This window comes from Astyanax mexicanus, chromosome 24 (genome assembly GCF_023375975.1).
Source record: "Astyanax mexicanus isolate ESR-SI-001 chromosome 24, AstMex3_surface, whole genome shotgun sequence".
Lineage (NCBI taxonomy): Eukaryota > Metazoa > Chordata > Actinopteri > Characiformes > Acestrorhamphidae > Astyanax > Astyanax mexicanus.
Genome location: NC_064431.1, coordinates 25,849,342 through 25,863,433, shown reverse-complemented (window position 1 = coordinate 25,863,433; position 14,092 = coordinate 25,849,342). Strand labels below are relative to the sequence as shown.

Here is a 14,092-nt window from a genome sequence, read left to right as displayed (position 1 = left end):
CTTACTATTGTTGCTCCAATGCACATTATGTATGAAATTAGCCGTCTATTGATGGTGTGTCTTATAATCTGGTGCGCCTTTTAGCTTGAAAAATAAGATAATGATTATAAATAATTGTAGCTAGCTTTAACACATTCAGTCAAATACAGTCAAACACTCCTGACTGGGAAGCTGTTAATAGTGATGTAATCCTGGTGTTTGTTGGCTCTCTGTGACCCTGCGCTTTACCCCGTCTGAGTGTCTGTAGCCTTTGTGACCTCAGCCAGTTGAGCGGCAGTGATAACTCTGGTGGGTGTGTGTGTGTGTGTAAATGCTGTGCTTCAGGCCCGATGGAATTGGCACTGTCACAGTGGAGGAGCGTGAACGCTTCGAGGAGATTAAAGAAAGACTGCGAGTGCTGCTGGAGAACCAGATCACACATTTCAGGTATTATTAATAAACAAACACATAAATATAAAATTATAAATTGCATTAAAAATGAAAAATTATTGAGCGGGGTGGTGTGGATGTGAATGGGATTTAAAAGAGATAGATAGTAAAACGTTGTCTGTTTGTAATGTACTAAAGTTCTACGTCTCTTGTCTATATAACTATATCAAAAAACTTGATTACAAATAAAAAAAAATTGCTACCCAGCTGACACCTTATTAAGCACTTAAGCTGTGTAGTTTGATTTTGGGAAACCATAAATATAATCTTAAAAAAAGATAAAACAGGTGATATATGTTCTCTTTTTTTATATAAAATGATGGATTAAAATCGCTTTCATTTTCTCCTCATCTCTAAGGTACTGTTTTCCGTTTGGACGGCCAGAAGGAGCTCTCAAGGCCACTCTTTCACTGCTGGAGAGGGTGGGTTTTTATTTTATGATAAGTGATTTTTGCTGAATTCACGTTAAAAAAATCTTCCAAAACACTGTAACATTATTATTTGTTATTTGTAGTTCTTGCACATTTTATACAGTTTCTAAAGCATTTTAAAACTAAATAAATATTTTTTTCCCAGGTTCTCATGAAGGACATTGTAACACCAGTCCCGCAGGAAGAGGTGAAGGCTGTGATCCGAAAGTGTCTGGAGCAGGCGGCTTTGGTCAACTACCAGCGGCTCTCTGAGTACGCAAAAGTGGAAGGTAAAAAATAAATAAAAAATCAACAACCAAGTCCTTTCTTATTTTTCAGGATTGTTTTGAGGAAACTAAAGCATTTTCTTAAGTGTCTCAGTGGGCGCTTTATTTCAGGATCAGTATAAGGTGGTGTTATGATTGATAATATGCTGCTAGTTTGAGCTATTGCAGGATTAGGTGGGTTCTAATGGGGTTCTGTTGTGTTCTGATGAAAGTGAGGTGGTGTTTACGAGGCGCTACACCTTGATGGCATATCTGTGTGTACTGGTAGCTGATCGCTGATTGCAGTCAGATTTTTAGGCCAGGTTTAAAGGGGAAATTCCACTGATTTGTACTTACAAATAAAATATTTACAGTATGTGTACATTTAAAAAAATATATATTCTTCAAGTTGCAAAGACCTGTATGTATCCATCATTACTACTCATAGTATCTCCAAAATGCTGGTCAGACACACGACAGACACCCGCAGATACCAATCACACAGTTTATTAACAGAGGGGCTAAGTTTACATGAGTAGTTAGGGACAGGCAGGGTCAGTAACAGTCAGGCAGCAAATATAAACAACATACTAGAGCATAGTCAGGCAAAACAGCGTCATACATGGCAAAGACCAAAAAGTAGTAAAAAATACACAAATGTGTTCGGTTTGGCAACAGAAATAAACAATAGAGAGGGCAAGGCAAAAATCTATAGTTGGAAAACAAGTTGATAACAAAGGAAATGCATTGTAGAAGAGCTAGATAACTAGATTCAATACTCAGCAGGGAACAGAGCAAACTGAGGGGTATTTATACTAGACAGAACAGGTGAAAACAATTAGTAACTGGGGGAGTGGGAAGCCGTAGTGTCATGTGTTGAGTAGTTCAGAGTCCGGAGCAGGCAGACTGACAGCATCAGGACTGACACAGCAGAAGAAAAAACCCTTCATATTTGATGGAATTAATGTAAAAAGACATTTCTATTGATCCATTTATCAGAATGACATGGTGTGATAAAAAAAGAAAAGAAAAAAAAAGTTTTTGTCCTACAGTGACAAGACAAATAATGCATGTTTTAGGCCAAAGCCTTACCTTAAGTATTTGTAGTTATTTTTATTAACTTTTAATAACTAATTAGACCTCCATTTAAATTTATTTAGAACAAGAATTAAATATTCAAACAATAAACAAAATCTGTGGAATTCCCCTTTAAAATATAAAAACAGTACAGTATGTAAGATAGCTTTGATGAGCATCACTACATGAGAAATGAGCTATTTATAAATAAATATGAAAGAATATCCAATAATAAATGAGGAGACTTCACTGTGGGATGTCCTTGATTTTAATTTGGTAGTGGTTGATGTTATGATGTTATGGCAGATATTGTTTAAATGATACTGGTAGTTGTTTATAGAGGTGATGAGTGCTTAGATATTAAAGGGCCCATGTCATAGAAAAATATTGCTTACTGAAGTTCTGATGTAATGTAATGTAAACGCTATTGAGGTATTTATACCACATTTAATACCGTCCTTTAATTTTTCACAAACAAAACGACAGTGTGCCTTATAATCCGGTGCGCCTTATGTATGAATTCTAAGAAGCAGTAAAGCCACTCCGCTGAAGAACAGCGTTATACAGGAGTTTTAGTGAAGTTTCTCCAGCACCGAGGCTGGAGCAGTATTAGCATTAGCCGCTAACTACAGCTCTAGCTCTTTCCCTGTTCAGAGGTGAGTATAACAGACTGTAGTCTGCATGTTTAAGGTGTTAAAACAAGCTATGTGGGATAAACTGCTAGCTGAAAGCGCCCTTGTTTAACAGAACACTCAGGGTTCCTCAGTGTAACGCTTTCAGGCGACATTTACTAGCGCTAAGTCCTGCTAACTGCGGCTAGCGCTACTTCTAACTGCACAGTTGAAAATATTGGAAATATAAGCTTACTGTAAATAAACTAAAGTGCTTTAGTCACCCAAATAAACAGGAGAGTTTTGCGGAGAGAAATTTGTGTAGATTAACTTTCAGTGCTCGTTTGATTTTTTAATTCATTAATTCTATTTTATTTTATTTTATTTTATTTTTTAGAAATTACAGTTTTGTTTACTTACCCCTGTCCCTCCCCCCAGCGGAGAGACCTGCTGAATTAGACATGCTGACACCTTTGTTCCTTACTAGTGTCATTAAAAATGTACTTTTTGGGTGAGTTGTGGTGGTGATCATCCTGACCTCACTAAAGGCACTAAATGTAATAAAAAAACAGTAAAAAGTAGAGAAAAACAGATTATTAGCAGATGATATGGGCCTTTTTAAGATGGCAGTGATTTAAATATGTATTTAGTTGTGCTTTTCGTGATTAATGCATTTTAAAGCGGGTTTTTTCTTTAATGAGAGGTGATCAGTTATTCTTCCCTGTCTGAAGTGCACTGCTCTGGCTTTTACTTTTATATCTGTGTTTTAGTGTGACTGACGCAGTCACAGGTGCCTGTTCTAGATCTGTGTGAGTAAAAATGCATTCAACTCCCTCTCTAAAATCCTGCGCTCGACTCCTTCTCCTCGCTGCCCTCTGTCTGACCTTCACCTCTTTCCCGTGGTAGCTGCCAGGCGTCGGGCAGAGATGATGTAAAGCAACAAGCGTTGCTCGATGTTCCTCCTCCAGCTAACACCTCCTTCCTAAACCAGTTCACCTGCTGCTTATCCCTGCTTTTCAGTCTCTTCTTCTTCCTCACTTGGGTTTTAACACTCCTTGTGCCTCTGTCTCTCTCTTTCTCTTATTCTCTCTGTTTATCTGCTCTCCTTTTCCCTTGTTTTATATTGGCTTTTTCTTTACAGCAGTTTGAAAAGCCAAAACATGGCCTAAGTTATGTGAACTTCATTTGAGAATTAGACATGGATCATACTAATTTTATACATTTCCGAATAATTCCAATATAACACAATTAATCGCTCCAGTTATCCATAATTGGCTGTAGGGGTGGGAATCGTTTACTATCTCACGATTCGATTCGATTCCGATTTTGGGGGCCACGATTCGATTCAAAATCGATTTTTGATTCAAAACGATTTGATTTATAAAAATTTCTGCTTCTGGCTTATGAATCTTATTGAAAAAAGCCTCCAAAATATACACTGGTCCTGAAGCAGGTAATGTGTTACAAAAACAATAAAATGTGCAGGAATGTGGGTCTTCAGTGACAGAGGAATCACTGGGATATCACAATGACGTTAATGAACAATAAATAAATAATAAATAACACTGCTTTATTACCAGGCTACTAGCGGTGGTGTGTAGGTGACGCTGCTGGGCTGATGTGATGATAGCACTGGAGCGCTAAAGTTCAGGAGCAGCTGCTGATTAACTAGTTAATTTAAGGTCGTTGTATTTCTTCAGAAAGGGAGCAGGAGGTGGAGAAATTAATTCATATTGTCCATTCCTTAATTCCTCTGTGATGAGGAGCTGAAATTAGCTCTGATTAGCTTATTGTTATTTTTCCGTTCCGCCTTAAATGCTGCAGCCCGCTGCCACCTGTAGCGTTATTTAAGGTGGAACTGGAAAGTTAGCTAGTTAGCTAGCTAACAGTTACTGAAACTAACTACTAGCGATCTTTTTTATGCTTGTTATGAAGCATTCTGCCATAAAACATTGAAACTACACGTTAATCTAATGTAATATAGTGCTTGTTCTGCCATCTTACCGGTGATTCTCAAACACCTACGCTCTGTGTGTGTCTGGAAGATCTCCGTTTGAAGGGACAAGCGCTATCCCCAGGGTTGCCAGGTCCAACAAAAATACCCAGCCCAAAATCAGACTAAAACCCGCCCCTCAGAATCGATTTTGGGACATTTTAAATCGATTCTGAATCGTAGTAAATGAGAATCAAGATTCTTATGTGAATCGATTTTTTGGCACACCTCTAATTGGCTGTTTTTAAAGTGACCTGTGACCAGACATAAAATACTAGACCCAAACATGAGTAAAAGTAAAAGTGCTCTATGAAAAGTATGAAGCTAAAGCTTAATCTCCACACTTAAGTTAAAGTATTAAACTATGTAACATTTTTTTTACTTAAGTATTGCTGAAGTAGTTTACTGTAAAATGTAGTACTGAAATACTGAAAGTGGAAGTATAGCACTGTGTTGTGTAGTTATTACAGAAAGCAGTGGAAAGTTAGCAGAGCAAATGGCAAAACGGAATAAACAGAATTTTAATGTTTGTTTCGATTGTAAGAAGCATCAAATAGTTTTAGATAAAACTTTTTTAAAAATTACAAGCGCAACATAAGAAGCAATGTCTTTAAAACCTATTTCTATAAAGAACAGAAACACGCCTCTGGAGATACCCAAGGATAAAGACTCTTAGTATCTAATCTCAGTAAACCCAGCAACACATGTTTAAAACACTTATCAGTTACTACTTATATTACTGATTTTAAAAATCAAGAGAACTTTTTTTTATTGTCCCCTTTAATAATCTGCACTCTGCTTAACCACTGAGCATGGAACCCTACTGACTATGCAGAGGTGCTTCTCGAGCCTCAACTTCTGTAATCTTAACTAGGGCCCAATCCCACTTCACCACTTGGCCCTACCACATACCCGTACCCCTTCTTTTTGAGAGTAACCCTTCCCTGAAATTAGCTTTGATTTTTTTTTTCCTATTCCACCTTAAATGCTGTAGCCCCTGCCATCTGTTGCACCTTTTAAGGTGGAACAGGAACGTTAGCTAGCTACTGACACAAAGTACTAGTAGTCACTTGTTCCAGCATCTTACCAGTGATTCTCATAGCCTTCTGTTTGAAGTGTACATCTGAAAAATCTCTGTATGAAGGGCTAACAAGCCCTATCCCTTCCCCTAACCTACCCCTCCAGACATAGGGGTAGGGCCAAGGGGTGAAATGGAATTTGGTCTATGAGATCGTAGCTGACCAGTGGGGAACCTTCTATGGACGATAGTTCAAGCAAAACATGACTGCTACCATATGTATTGTTTCTTTGCTTGACTCTGAACTGCCTCTAGTAGTAACTACCGCAGTAAATGTATTGATAACATCTATGCTAATGTAAAGGACACAAGAATGTGGGCTGTGACAGCTCTATTGTTTGGTACATATTTATTTTTTCCGTAAAGGGAATAATGTACTTGAGCCAGCCGTGTTATGCTGGGAAAAAGCATAGGATATAAAAAGGCAATCTCGTGCCACCCACAACGACTTAACCTTAGTAACGAAGACAGCGCCCCCTAGAGCGCACATGCATCCAGTGTTACTCTTCCCCGCTCTCTCTCTCTCTCTCTCTCACTCTTTCTCACCTCTGACCCCCTGCTCTTGCATGCCCAATCCTCTTTTGTAGGGAAAAAGAGAGAAATGTATGAGCATCCTGTCTACTGCTTGGCGTCACAAGTGATGGATTTAACCATTCGTGAGTACCTCCCTCATCCTCCACCGGTCCATGCCTTTTGACCCACCCTTCCTTTATCCTTTATTTCTGTGTCTTATGTCCAAACACTCACAAACACACACTCACACACACACACAGTCCTTGCTTATCACCGTCAGCACCTGCCCTTTTCTCCATGCGCTCTCTGCTCCCCCCGCTTCGCCCTCCTGCCCCCCCAACCCTAGTTGATAACATCTATCGCTCCGAGTCTGCTTGCCTTTTTTTTTACAAACTCTGTTTCTCCTGTCTGGCTGAGTTGAGTGTGAGATATTCCGCCACAGGTCCTTCTGTCCACCCCCATCAGACTCCCTCGTCTGTCTGTGCTGCGTGACGGAGCTTTCAGCACTGTATCTGTTAGCTTTTTTTCCCTCCGCGCTCCCTCCTTTTCTCTTTTTTTTTTCCTTTCTTTTTTTCTTCTGCTGACTTCCACGTTTTCCTGTCTGTGGTTTGAATGCATTTTTACTTTTTTTGAATCGCTTCTGTTTGAGTTTCCTGCCCTCCACCCTCCACCCTTTCCCAACCCCCAAACTCAGCCCTGCTAATCATATGGATCATTATGTCACAAGCTTTTGCCACAGGTCAGGTACTGTACGAACTCTACCAACCGTACAGCTCTACAGAGTACAGAGCTCAGAGCTGACGTCCACTGTGTGGAGGCAGGGGAACATATTAGGAGAACCAGGAGAACCTAGGGAGTGTGGTTTTGGGTCTGTCTGTCTGTCTGTTCAGATCATATATATTATCTACACCCAGCCTAGGTGTGGTGTTTTTGTCTCTGGTGCGTTTTTTTACTGCGCGTCTTTGCCGTTTCTATGTGTTGTTCGGTATCACAATTTAACTATATATCACTGTCTGTTCGTTTTTTTTTTTTTTTTTTTTTACTGTTGCCATAGACAACTGTCCTGATCATATCACAATGTCGCTAAGGGTCAGTGTGTTTTCCTGTCTGTACCGCTGATGGTCACCACTCTCTTTGAGCGCCATCTCTCTTTGAAGGTTCTCACAGGGTTACTTAAAGATGAAGCTCTGGTCTACAGGTCTTTTTATTCTCGCTTTTATTTCTGTCTCTGTCTCTCTAGCTCTCTCTATCTTTTCTCTAATTCTGTCCTAGGCTGCATTTACATTACAGCATAGCCAATTCGCTTCATTACTACTTTAGGAAGTTTTTTTTTTTCTCAAATCTATTAGTTTTTAGTCATTCTGGAACCAAAATACTGCTGAACACTTACATAATAAAGTACAGTGATGTGTAAAAGTCAGAGACCATCCTTTATTTACTTGATTTCCCATCAAAACAGCCGTTAAGGTAAGAAAAAAAGCAGACACTTTAGAAAATCTAAAGAAATCTGCAAAGGAACTCCAAAATCCAGCCCAGTAATTCCAAGCATGTTTAATTATGTTGAGGTCTTAATTCTGGAGTAAAGAACAACAGCAACATCCCAGCAGCTTGCTCTGCAAATATTTGTCTTCTGACTTTTTAATACCAGTTAAAAGGTAAAGTCTGACTGGAAAACCATAACCCCTCCTAAAACAACCAAAACTCTTTACAGTTCTTATTTAAACTGTGTGGTGTATGCCACAGGTTTAGCCTCCAAAGCTGCCCACTGCTATTCCCCAGTCCCATTTCCATGCCCTGGTTTGCCAGGTACATAACACAACATGTATAGATTACAGTAGATTACAGCTAGTTACTAATATTGGAGATGGCTAGCTAAAATTATCTGACCCATGCTTGTTAATGTAATCATGCTACAACATGCTAACATTACAAACTGAACTTTAAAATCTGTATAAAATATTTTTTTAAGCACTCAGTAACTCAGAGCGTCAGAATGTTTGGGCCTAAACCAGTTGGTATGTAGAGAATAAAAAAAAAATTGTAGTGTAAATGCAGCAATAATTAGTCTTTATTCCTCTCTCTCTTTTCTTCCATCTTTAGCCTCAAAATGGAATACTGGCTGACTCTCTTGCTCTATTCTTCCCCTCCCTCTCTCTCCTCCCTTCCTCTCTCTCTCTCTCTCTCTCTCTCTCTCTTTCTTTCTTGTTCTCTTCGTAGTTGAGAAATCTCAGAAGGATCAGAAGGATCCAGGTGAACCCTTTTGTCTGACTAATTACTGACTGCAGTCGTTCTTATAAAAGAGCATTCCCCTGTCCAGATTGGGACATAACCCCCTCACGGTGTTGCTATGGCACGGCCTGAAAATGCCACGGGAATGCTGTGACGACGTTATGTCAACCCGTCCCCTTATTCCCTTTATAGTGTCCCATTCAGTGCATCTCTATCTCTAGAGCCTAAAGGAGATGCACTGTGTCTCATCCGTTGGTATGAGCTTCTTTTTTTTTTTTTTTTTTTTTTTTTTTTGAAAATGACTTGGGGTTGATTCCCTTAGAAATCAGTTTAAAAGAATCTCAGATATTCAATTTAAATTCAGTTTAAATCCACAAGTCATAAAAATACGAACCTTTCATTTAATCTAATGAATGCACATCTATTGATGAATTAAGAGGGAATTGACTCCAACCTTAAAGTTTAATTTAAATTAACGTGAATAACTAGTGTTTCAGACATGCATCCCCCTCCCCCCTTTAACCTCAATAACATAATAAGGCTCTACAGAGAAAACATGTTATATAACGCTAAAACTAATAATCAAATGTATTGAGATTTTTTTTTAAATAAGAGTAAATAGCATTATAACTAATAAATAAGGATTTAAATTACATGAAAATAAAAAAACTCCCTACATTGTTTAAGACGGAAGGTGCTTTGGCATCCTGAGCAAATCAGGTATTTGGTACTGTTCATATCCTGGTCACAGCTTGTGGGAAGAATTAGATCGGCGAGAATCTACTTCTTCAGCGCTTTCCCTGTTGTGTGTGAAATACCTGATTTGGCACGACAAGGCATTTCTTCCACAGCAGACACACTGAGGTCTCTGCTGTACTGTGAACACGCACTGCGAAACCCCGCCTTTCATTTTAACCCTTTACCTGTCCAGCAGTTTCACAAAAGAACTGCTCCTCTCTTTTGCGGAGTTTGTGTTTTCTTCGCCATTCTGGATCAAAATCCACCTCAATCTTGTTTCCAAAATTCCAGTTAAAGGGTTAACTGAAGTGTGTGTGGAGTGTGTTTTGTGATGGAGAGTCATTGGCTGAGAAGGGTTGGGCGACTCTATGGCTTCTGAACCATATGTGCTGGTGGGACACTAGCAGAAGCTATTATAATTATAATACTAATAATATAATACTGTGATAGCAAAGCTAACATTCTGACAATGGATCAGCCATAATATTAGCACCACTTGCATAATCCTGAGTAGATTTGACCATTTGATTGAGGCTTTGGGCACTATTGTACACCCTGGGCAAGGTGCGTCGCAATGCTCTTGGCTACCTTAAACCTTGTCAACAGCCTATTTTCACGCCTTGTGCCCAAGTCGTTAAAATAGTGTCTAGGAATTGAGGAATAAATCTATACTGATGGGCAGGGTGGTCTGGAAGTAAGGTGTTTTCAGGTACATTTCTGTCATGTTAATATTTTGGCAGAGGAAAACACAGGAGCGCCACTGACTGAAATAAACCTAGACAACAGTCAATCATCAGAGTCCATTCCCATAGGTGCGCCATGCAACCTAATGTGCAAACCTGACATTTAACTTGTTCACTTAAATGAGCTGCTGGCATTCCTTTACAACGTGAATGCGCAGATCAATTTCCTCTGCTGAGACGCACAAAGAGCCGCGCTGTTAAGATACAAAAGACAAAACAAAACATTTGACAAAATCATGTAACATACAAATGACAAAATGTCAAATTTCACACTACTACTAAGTAGTGTACTATACAAGTCATGAAATTGCAGAATTTAAATCTAAACAGAGCATTATATAATATATAAAAAATAAGAGACCACTTAAAAAAATATAAAAGTTAAAAGTTTCTTTGATTTTACCAAATTGAAAACCTCTGGAATCAAGGGGAAGGTGGATGATCACAAGCCATCAAACCAAACTGAACTACGTGAATTTCTGCACCAGGAGTGAGTAGCATAAAGTTATCCAAAAGCATTGTGTGAGACTGGTGGAGGAGAACATGCCAAGATGCATAAAAACTGTAATTAAAACTTGTGATTAAAAAATATTGATTTCTGAACTCTTAAAATTTTATGAATATAAACTTGTTTTCTTTGCATTATTTGAGATCTGAAAACCCAGAAAAACCCATCTCATTTTCTGCAAATAAATGTTTTTTATTTGGAATTTGGGAGAAATGTTGTCCGTAGTTTATAGAAAGATGTTCATTTTACTCAAATATATACCTATAAATAGCAAAATCAGAGAAACTGATTCAGAAACTGAAGTGGTCTCTTTAATTTTTTCCACAGCATTATGTAGATCCCACCATCTGACAGATGCCACTGTAGATGAAGATAATCAATGTTTTATTTTTTTTCCTTATCTGTCAGTGGTGCTAATGTTATGGCTAATTGGTGTATTATAACAGCATATTGTTAAACTTGTCACTCCATATTCTCAGTCAATCCCTTGTCCTTAGAGGTGATTACTTTTCATTACCCACAGTGTTTGTCAATGTCTTCTTACGTTGCCACAACATCTCCATACCCTTGGAACACATTACTGGATGGGCCATCCTCATGAAGCTCTATGTCTCATGTGTAACCATTATTATGTTCTGTGTAGGTTTACCTCTTTACGAGGTGCTGTAGTCTCATACTAACACCATGAACGAGGAGATCCACTAACAGCATTTCCCTACTTGTTTTAAACCAAATCAATGTTACTGACTCATTTTAGCAGTAAGAAAGAGCTAGAAAGCTTCTCAAAAGAGCAGATAGACAGTAAAAGAAAGTAAAGAAATAATAGTCAACAGGTTAGTCAACGTCCTGCACGTGCTTAGCGTTATGCATGATGACTGTAACATATTTGTTGATTTTATTTACGTTTTATTCTTTGCTTTAATTTGACTCATTATGCTCATATTGTTCCATATTGACAGTATATTCAATAGCTAGGCTAGGCCATGCTGCTAATATCTGTAGCCCTTTTTGCTAAACAGTTGAATTTAATACAGTTTAATACAGTGTAATACAGTTCTATAGACTGTGATAAAATGTTTGTACATTGCATAGGTATGAGGTTGGTAAGCAGAGCTTAAAAGTCAATTCCACTAGTTACCCTCCAATTTACTGCATATCTCAGTTATTAGGATTTAAACAAAGTATATAAAAGTTGTCATGCAAAACCATTGGCCTTTTAGACCGGTTGCTGTGTTGCTAAATCAGCAACCGTTAGCATGCTAACTCGCAAAACAGAGCATACTAACTATATGCAAGATCTAGCGGAGAGCTAGCTAACATTATAGGGGTGAGAGAACTAAAGTTAGTGTAGAGCTAGCTAACGTTAGCGGAGAGCTAGCTAACATAACGGGTGAGAATTAAGGTAAGCGTAGAGCTAGCTAACATTAGCGTAGAGCTAATTAACATTACTGGGGTGAGAACTAAGATTAGTATGGAGCTAGCTAACATTTGTGGAGGTCTAGCTAACGTTACTCATTAGAGAACTAAGGATAGTGTAGAGCTAGCTAACATTACCGGAGAGAAAACTAAGGTTAGTGTAGAGCTAGCAAACATTAGCAGAGGGCTAGCTAACGTTACTCGGTAGAGAACAAAGGTTAGTGTAGAGCTAACTAACATTACTCTGTAGAGATCTTAGGGTAGTGTAGAGCTAGCTAACATTAGTGGAGGGCTAGCTAACGTTACAGGGGAGAGAACTAAGGTTAGTGTAGAGCTAGATAACATTAGCGGAGAGCTAGCTAACGTTACTGTGGAGAGAACTAAGGTTAGTGTAGAGCTAGCTAACGTTACTGGGGAGAGAACTAAGGTTAGTGTAGAGCTAGATAACATTAGCGGAGAGCTAGCTAACGTTACTGTGGAGAGAACTAAGGTTAGTGTAGAGCTAGCTAACATTACCACGAAGAGAACTAATGTTAGTGTAGAGCTAGCTAACATTACTGTGGAGAGAACTAAGGTTAGTGTAGAGCTAGCTAACATTACCACGAAGAGAACTAATGTTAGTGTAGAGCTAGCTAACATTACTGTGGAGAGAACTAAGGTTAGTGTAGAGCTAGCTAACGTTACTGGAGAGAGAACTAAGGTTAGTGTAGATCTAGCTAACATTAGCGGAGGGCTAGCTAACATTACTGGGGAGAGATCTAAGGTTAGTGTAGAGCTAGCTAACATTAGCGGAGGGCTAGCTAACATTACTGGGGAGAGATCTTAGGTTAGTGTAGAACTAGCTAACATTAGCGGAGAGTTAGCAAACGTTACTGGGGAGAAAACTAAAGTTAATGTAGAGCTAGCTAACATTAGCAGAGAGCTAGCTAACGTTACTCAGTAGAGAACTAAAGTTAGTGTAGAGCTAGCTAACATTAGCGGCGAGCTAGCTAACGTTACTGGGGAGAGACCTAAGGTTAGCGTAGAGCTGGCTAATGTTACTGGTGAGAGAACTAAGGTCAGCGTAGAGCTAACTAACATTAGCGGAGGGCTAGCTAACATAACCGGAGAGAGAACTAAGGTTAGCAGAGTTAACGTTAGCAGTGAGTTAGCTACGTTACCGAGAAGAGAACTAGGATTAGCGGAGAGCAAAATAAAATTAGCGGAGAGCTAGCTAACATGCTAACATGTTCTGCATCACAATGGAACAAAATTGAAAACAAAAAATTGATAACATTTGGGAAAGCATTAAGTTTGGATTTCCAATACAATAAATAATTTTCTACTAAAGAAAATATGACTACATCTTTGGGTCTAAAACATATTTATATGGGTCTTAAAAAGTTTTGAAAAAGCATTAAATTTGACTTTTAAAATGGAGAAAGAACCCTGTTTACCACTAAAGATGAAATGGGCTCAAATACTTATTCCTAACAGCTCCTCTAGTTACAGCTTACTGCTTACCAACTCAACCGCTGAGAGAACTAGACTGAAAAATGGCATTCTGTTGACAGAAAGAAGAAGGGTAGGTTTCAGGACTGAGTGTGTGTGTGTGTGTGAGTGTTACGAGTGTGTCCACATTAACAGTTTTGCCCTTGTGCCTCAGAGAATGTAGGCCGGTTAGTTACGCCTGCCAAAAAACTGGAAGACACACTTCGCCTGGCTGAACTGGTCATCGAGGTGCTACAGCAGAACGAGGAGCATCATGCAGAGGTGAGTTTCACACACACACGGACACACATATGCAATGTCACAAACTCACAAACACACACACACACCATTACACACAAGAACAGTCTGATGCACATATACATACACACTAAACATGCAAAAAAAAAAAAAGTTAATCAAATGCATCAATCATATCTTTTCAAATACTTTAAATATAATAGTTATGTATTATGTTGCTGTAGTGAACGTCTATATGACGAAAAAAGCAGTGTTCAGTGTTATGACCTGCTGAATATTATTGTACAGGTGAGATTCGGCTTTAAAAGCTTTGATAGTTCAGCTTTAAGGAAACATTATTAAAGCATTAGTGT

General features: G+C 38.7%; 1 protein-coding gene across 10 annotated transcripts in view; it reads left to right on the top strand.

Annotated features, from left to right (window-relative positions):
• Positions 1 to 14,092, top strand: part of cadpsa (Ca2+-dependent activator protein for secretion a) — a 214,045-nt gene that overhangs the window by 157,581 nt on the left and 42,372 nt on the right. For 4 of the 10 annotated variants that reach the window (XM_022682796.2, XM_049471432.1, XM_049471431.1 and 1 more), the window contains 5 exons: positions 325 to 426; positions 788 to 851; positions 1,006 to 1,129; positions 6,452 to 6,520; positions 13,657 to 13,763. In XM_022682796.2, the coding sequence (XP_022538517.2) occupies positions 325 to 426; positions 788 to 851; positions 1,006 to 1,129; positions 6,452 to 6,520; positions 13,657 to 13,763 (466 nt within the window). Of the gene's footprint in view, positions 1 to 324; positions 427 to 787; positions 852 to 1,005; positions 1,130 to 6,451; positions 6,521 to 8,594; positions 8,628 to 13,656; positions 13,764 to 14,092 lie in introns of all 10 variants that reach the window. The other 6 variants (XM_022682798.2, XM_049471434.1, XM_049471433.1 and 3 more) reach the window with 3 other exon arrangements.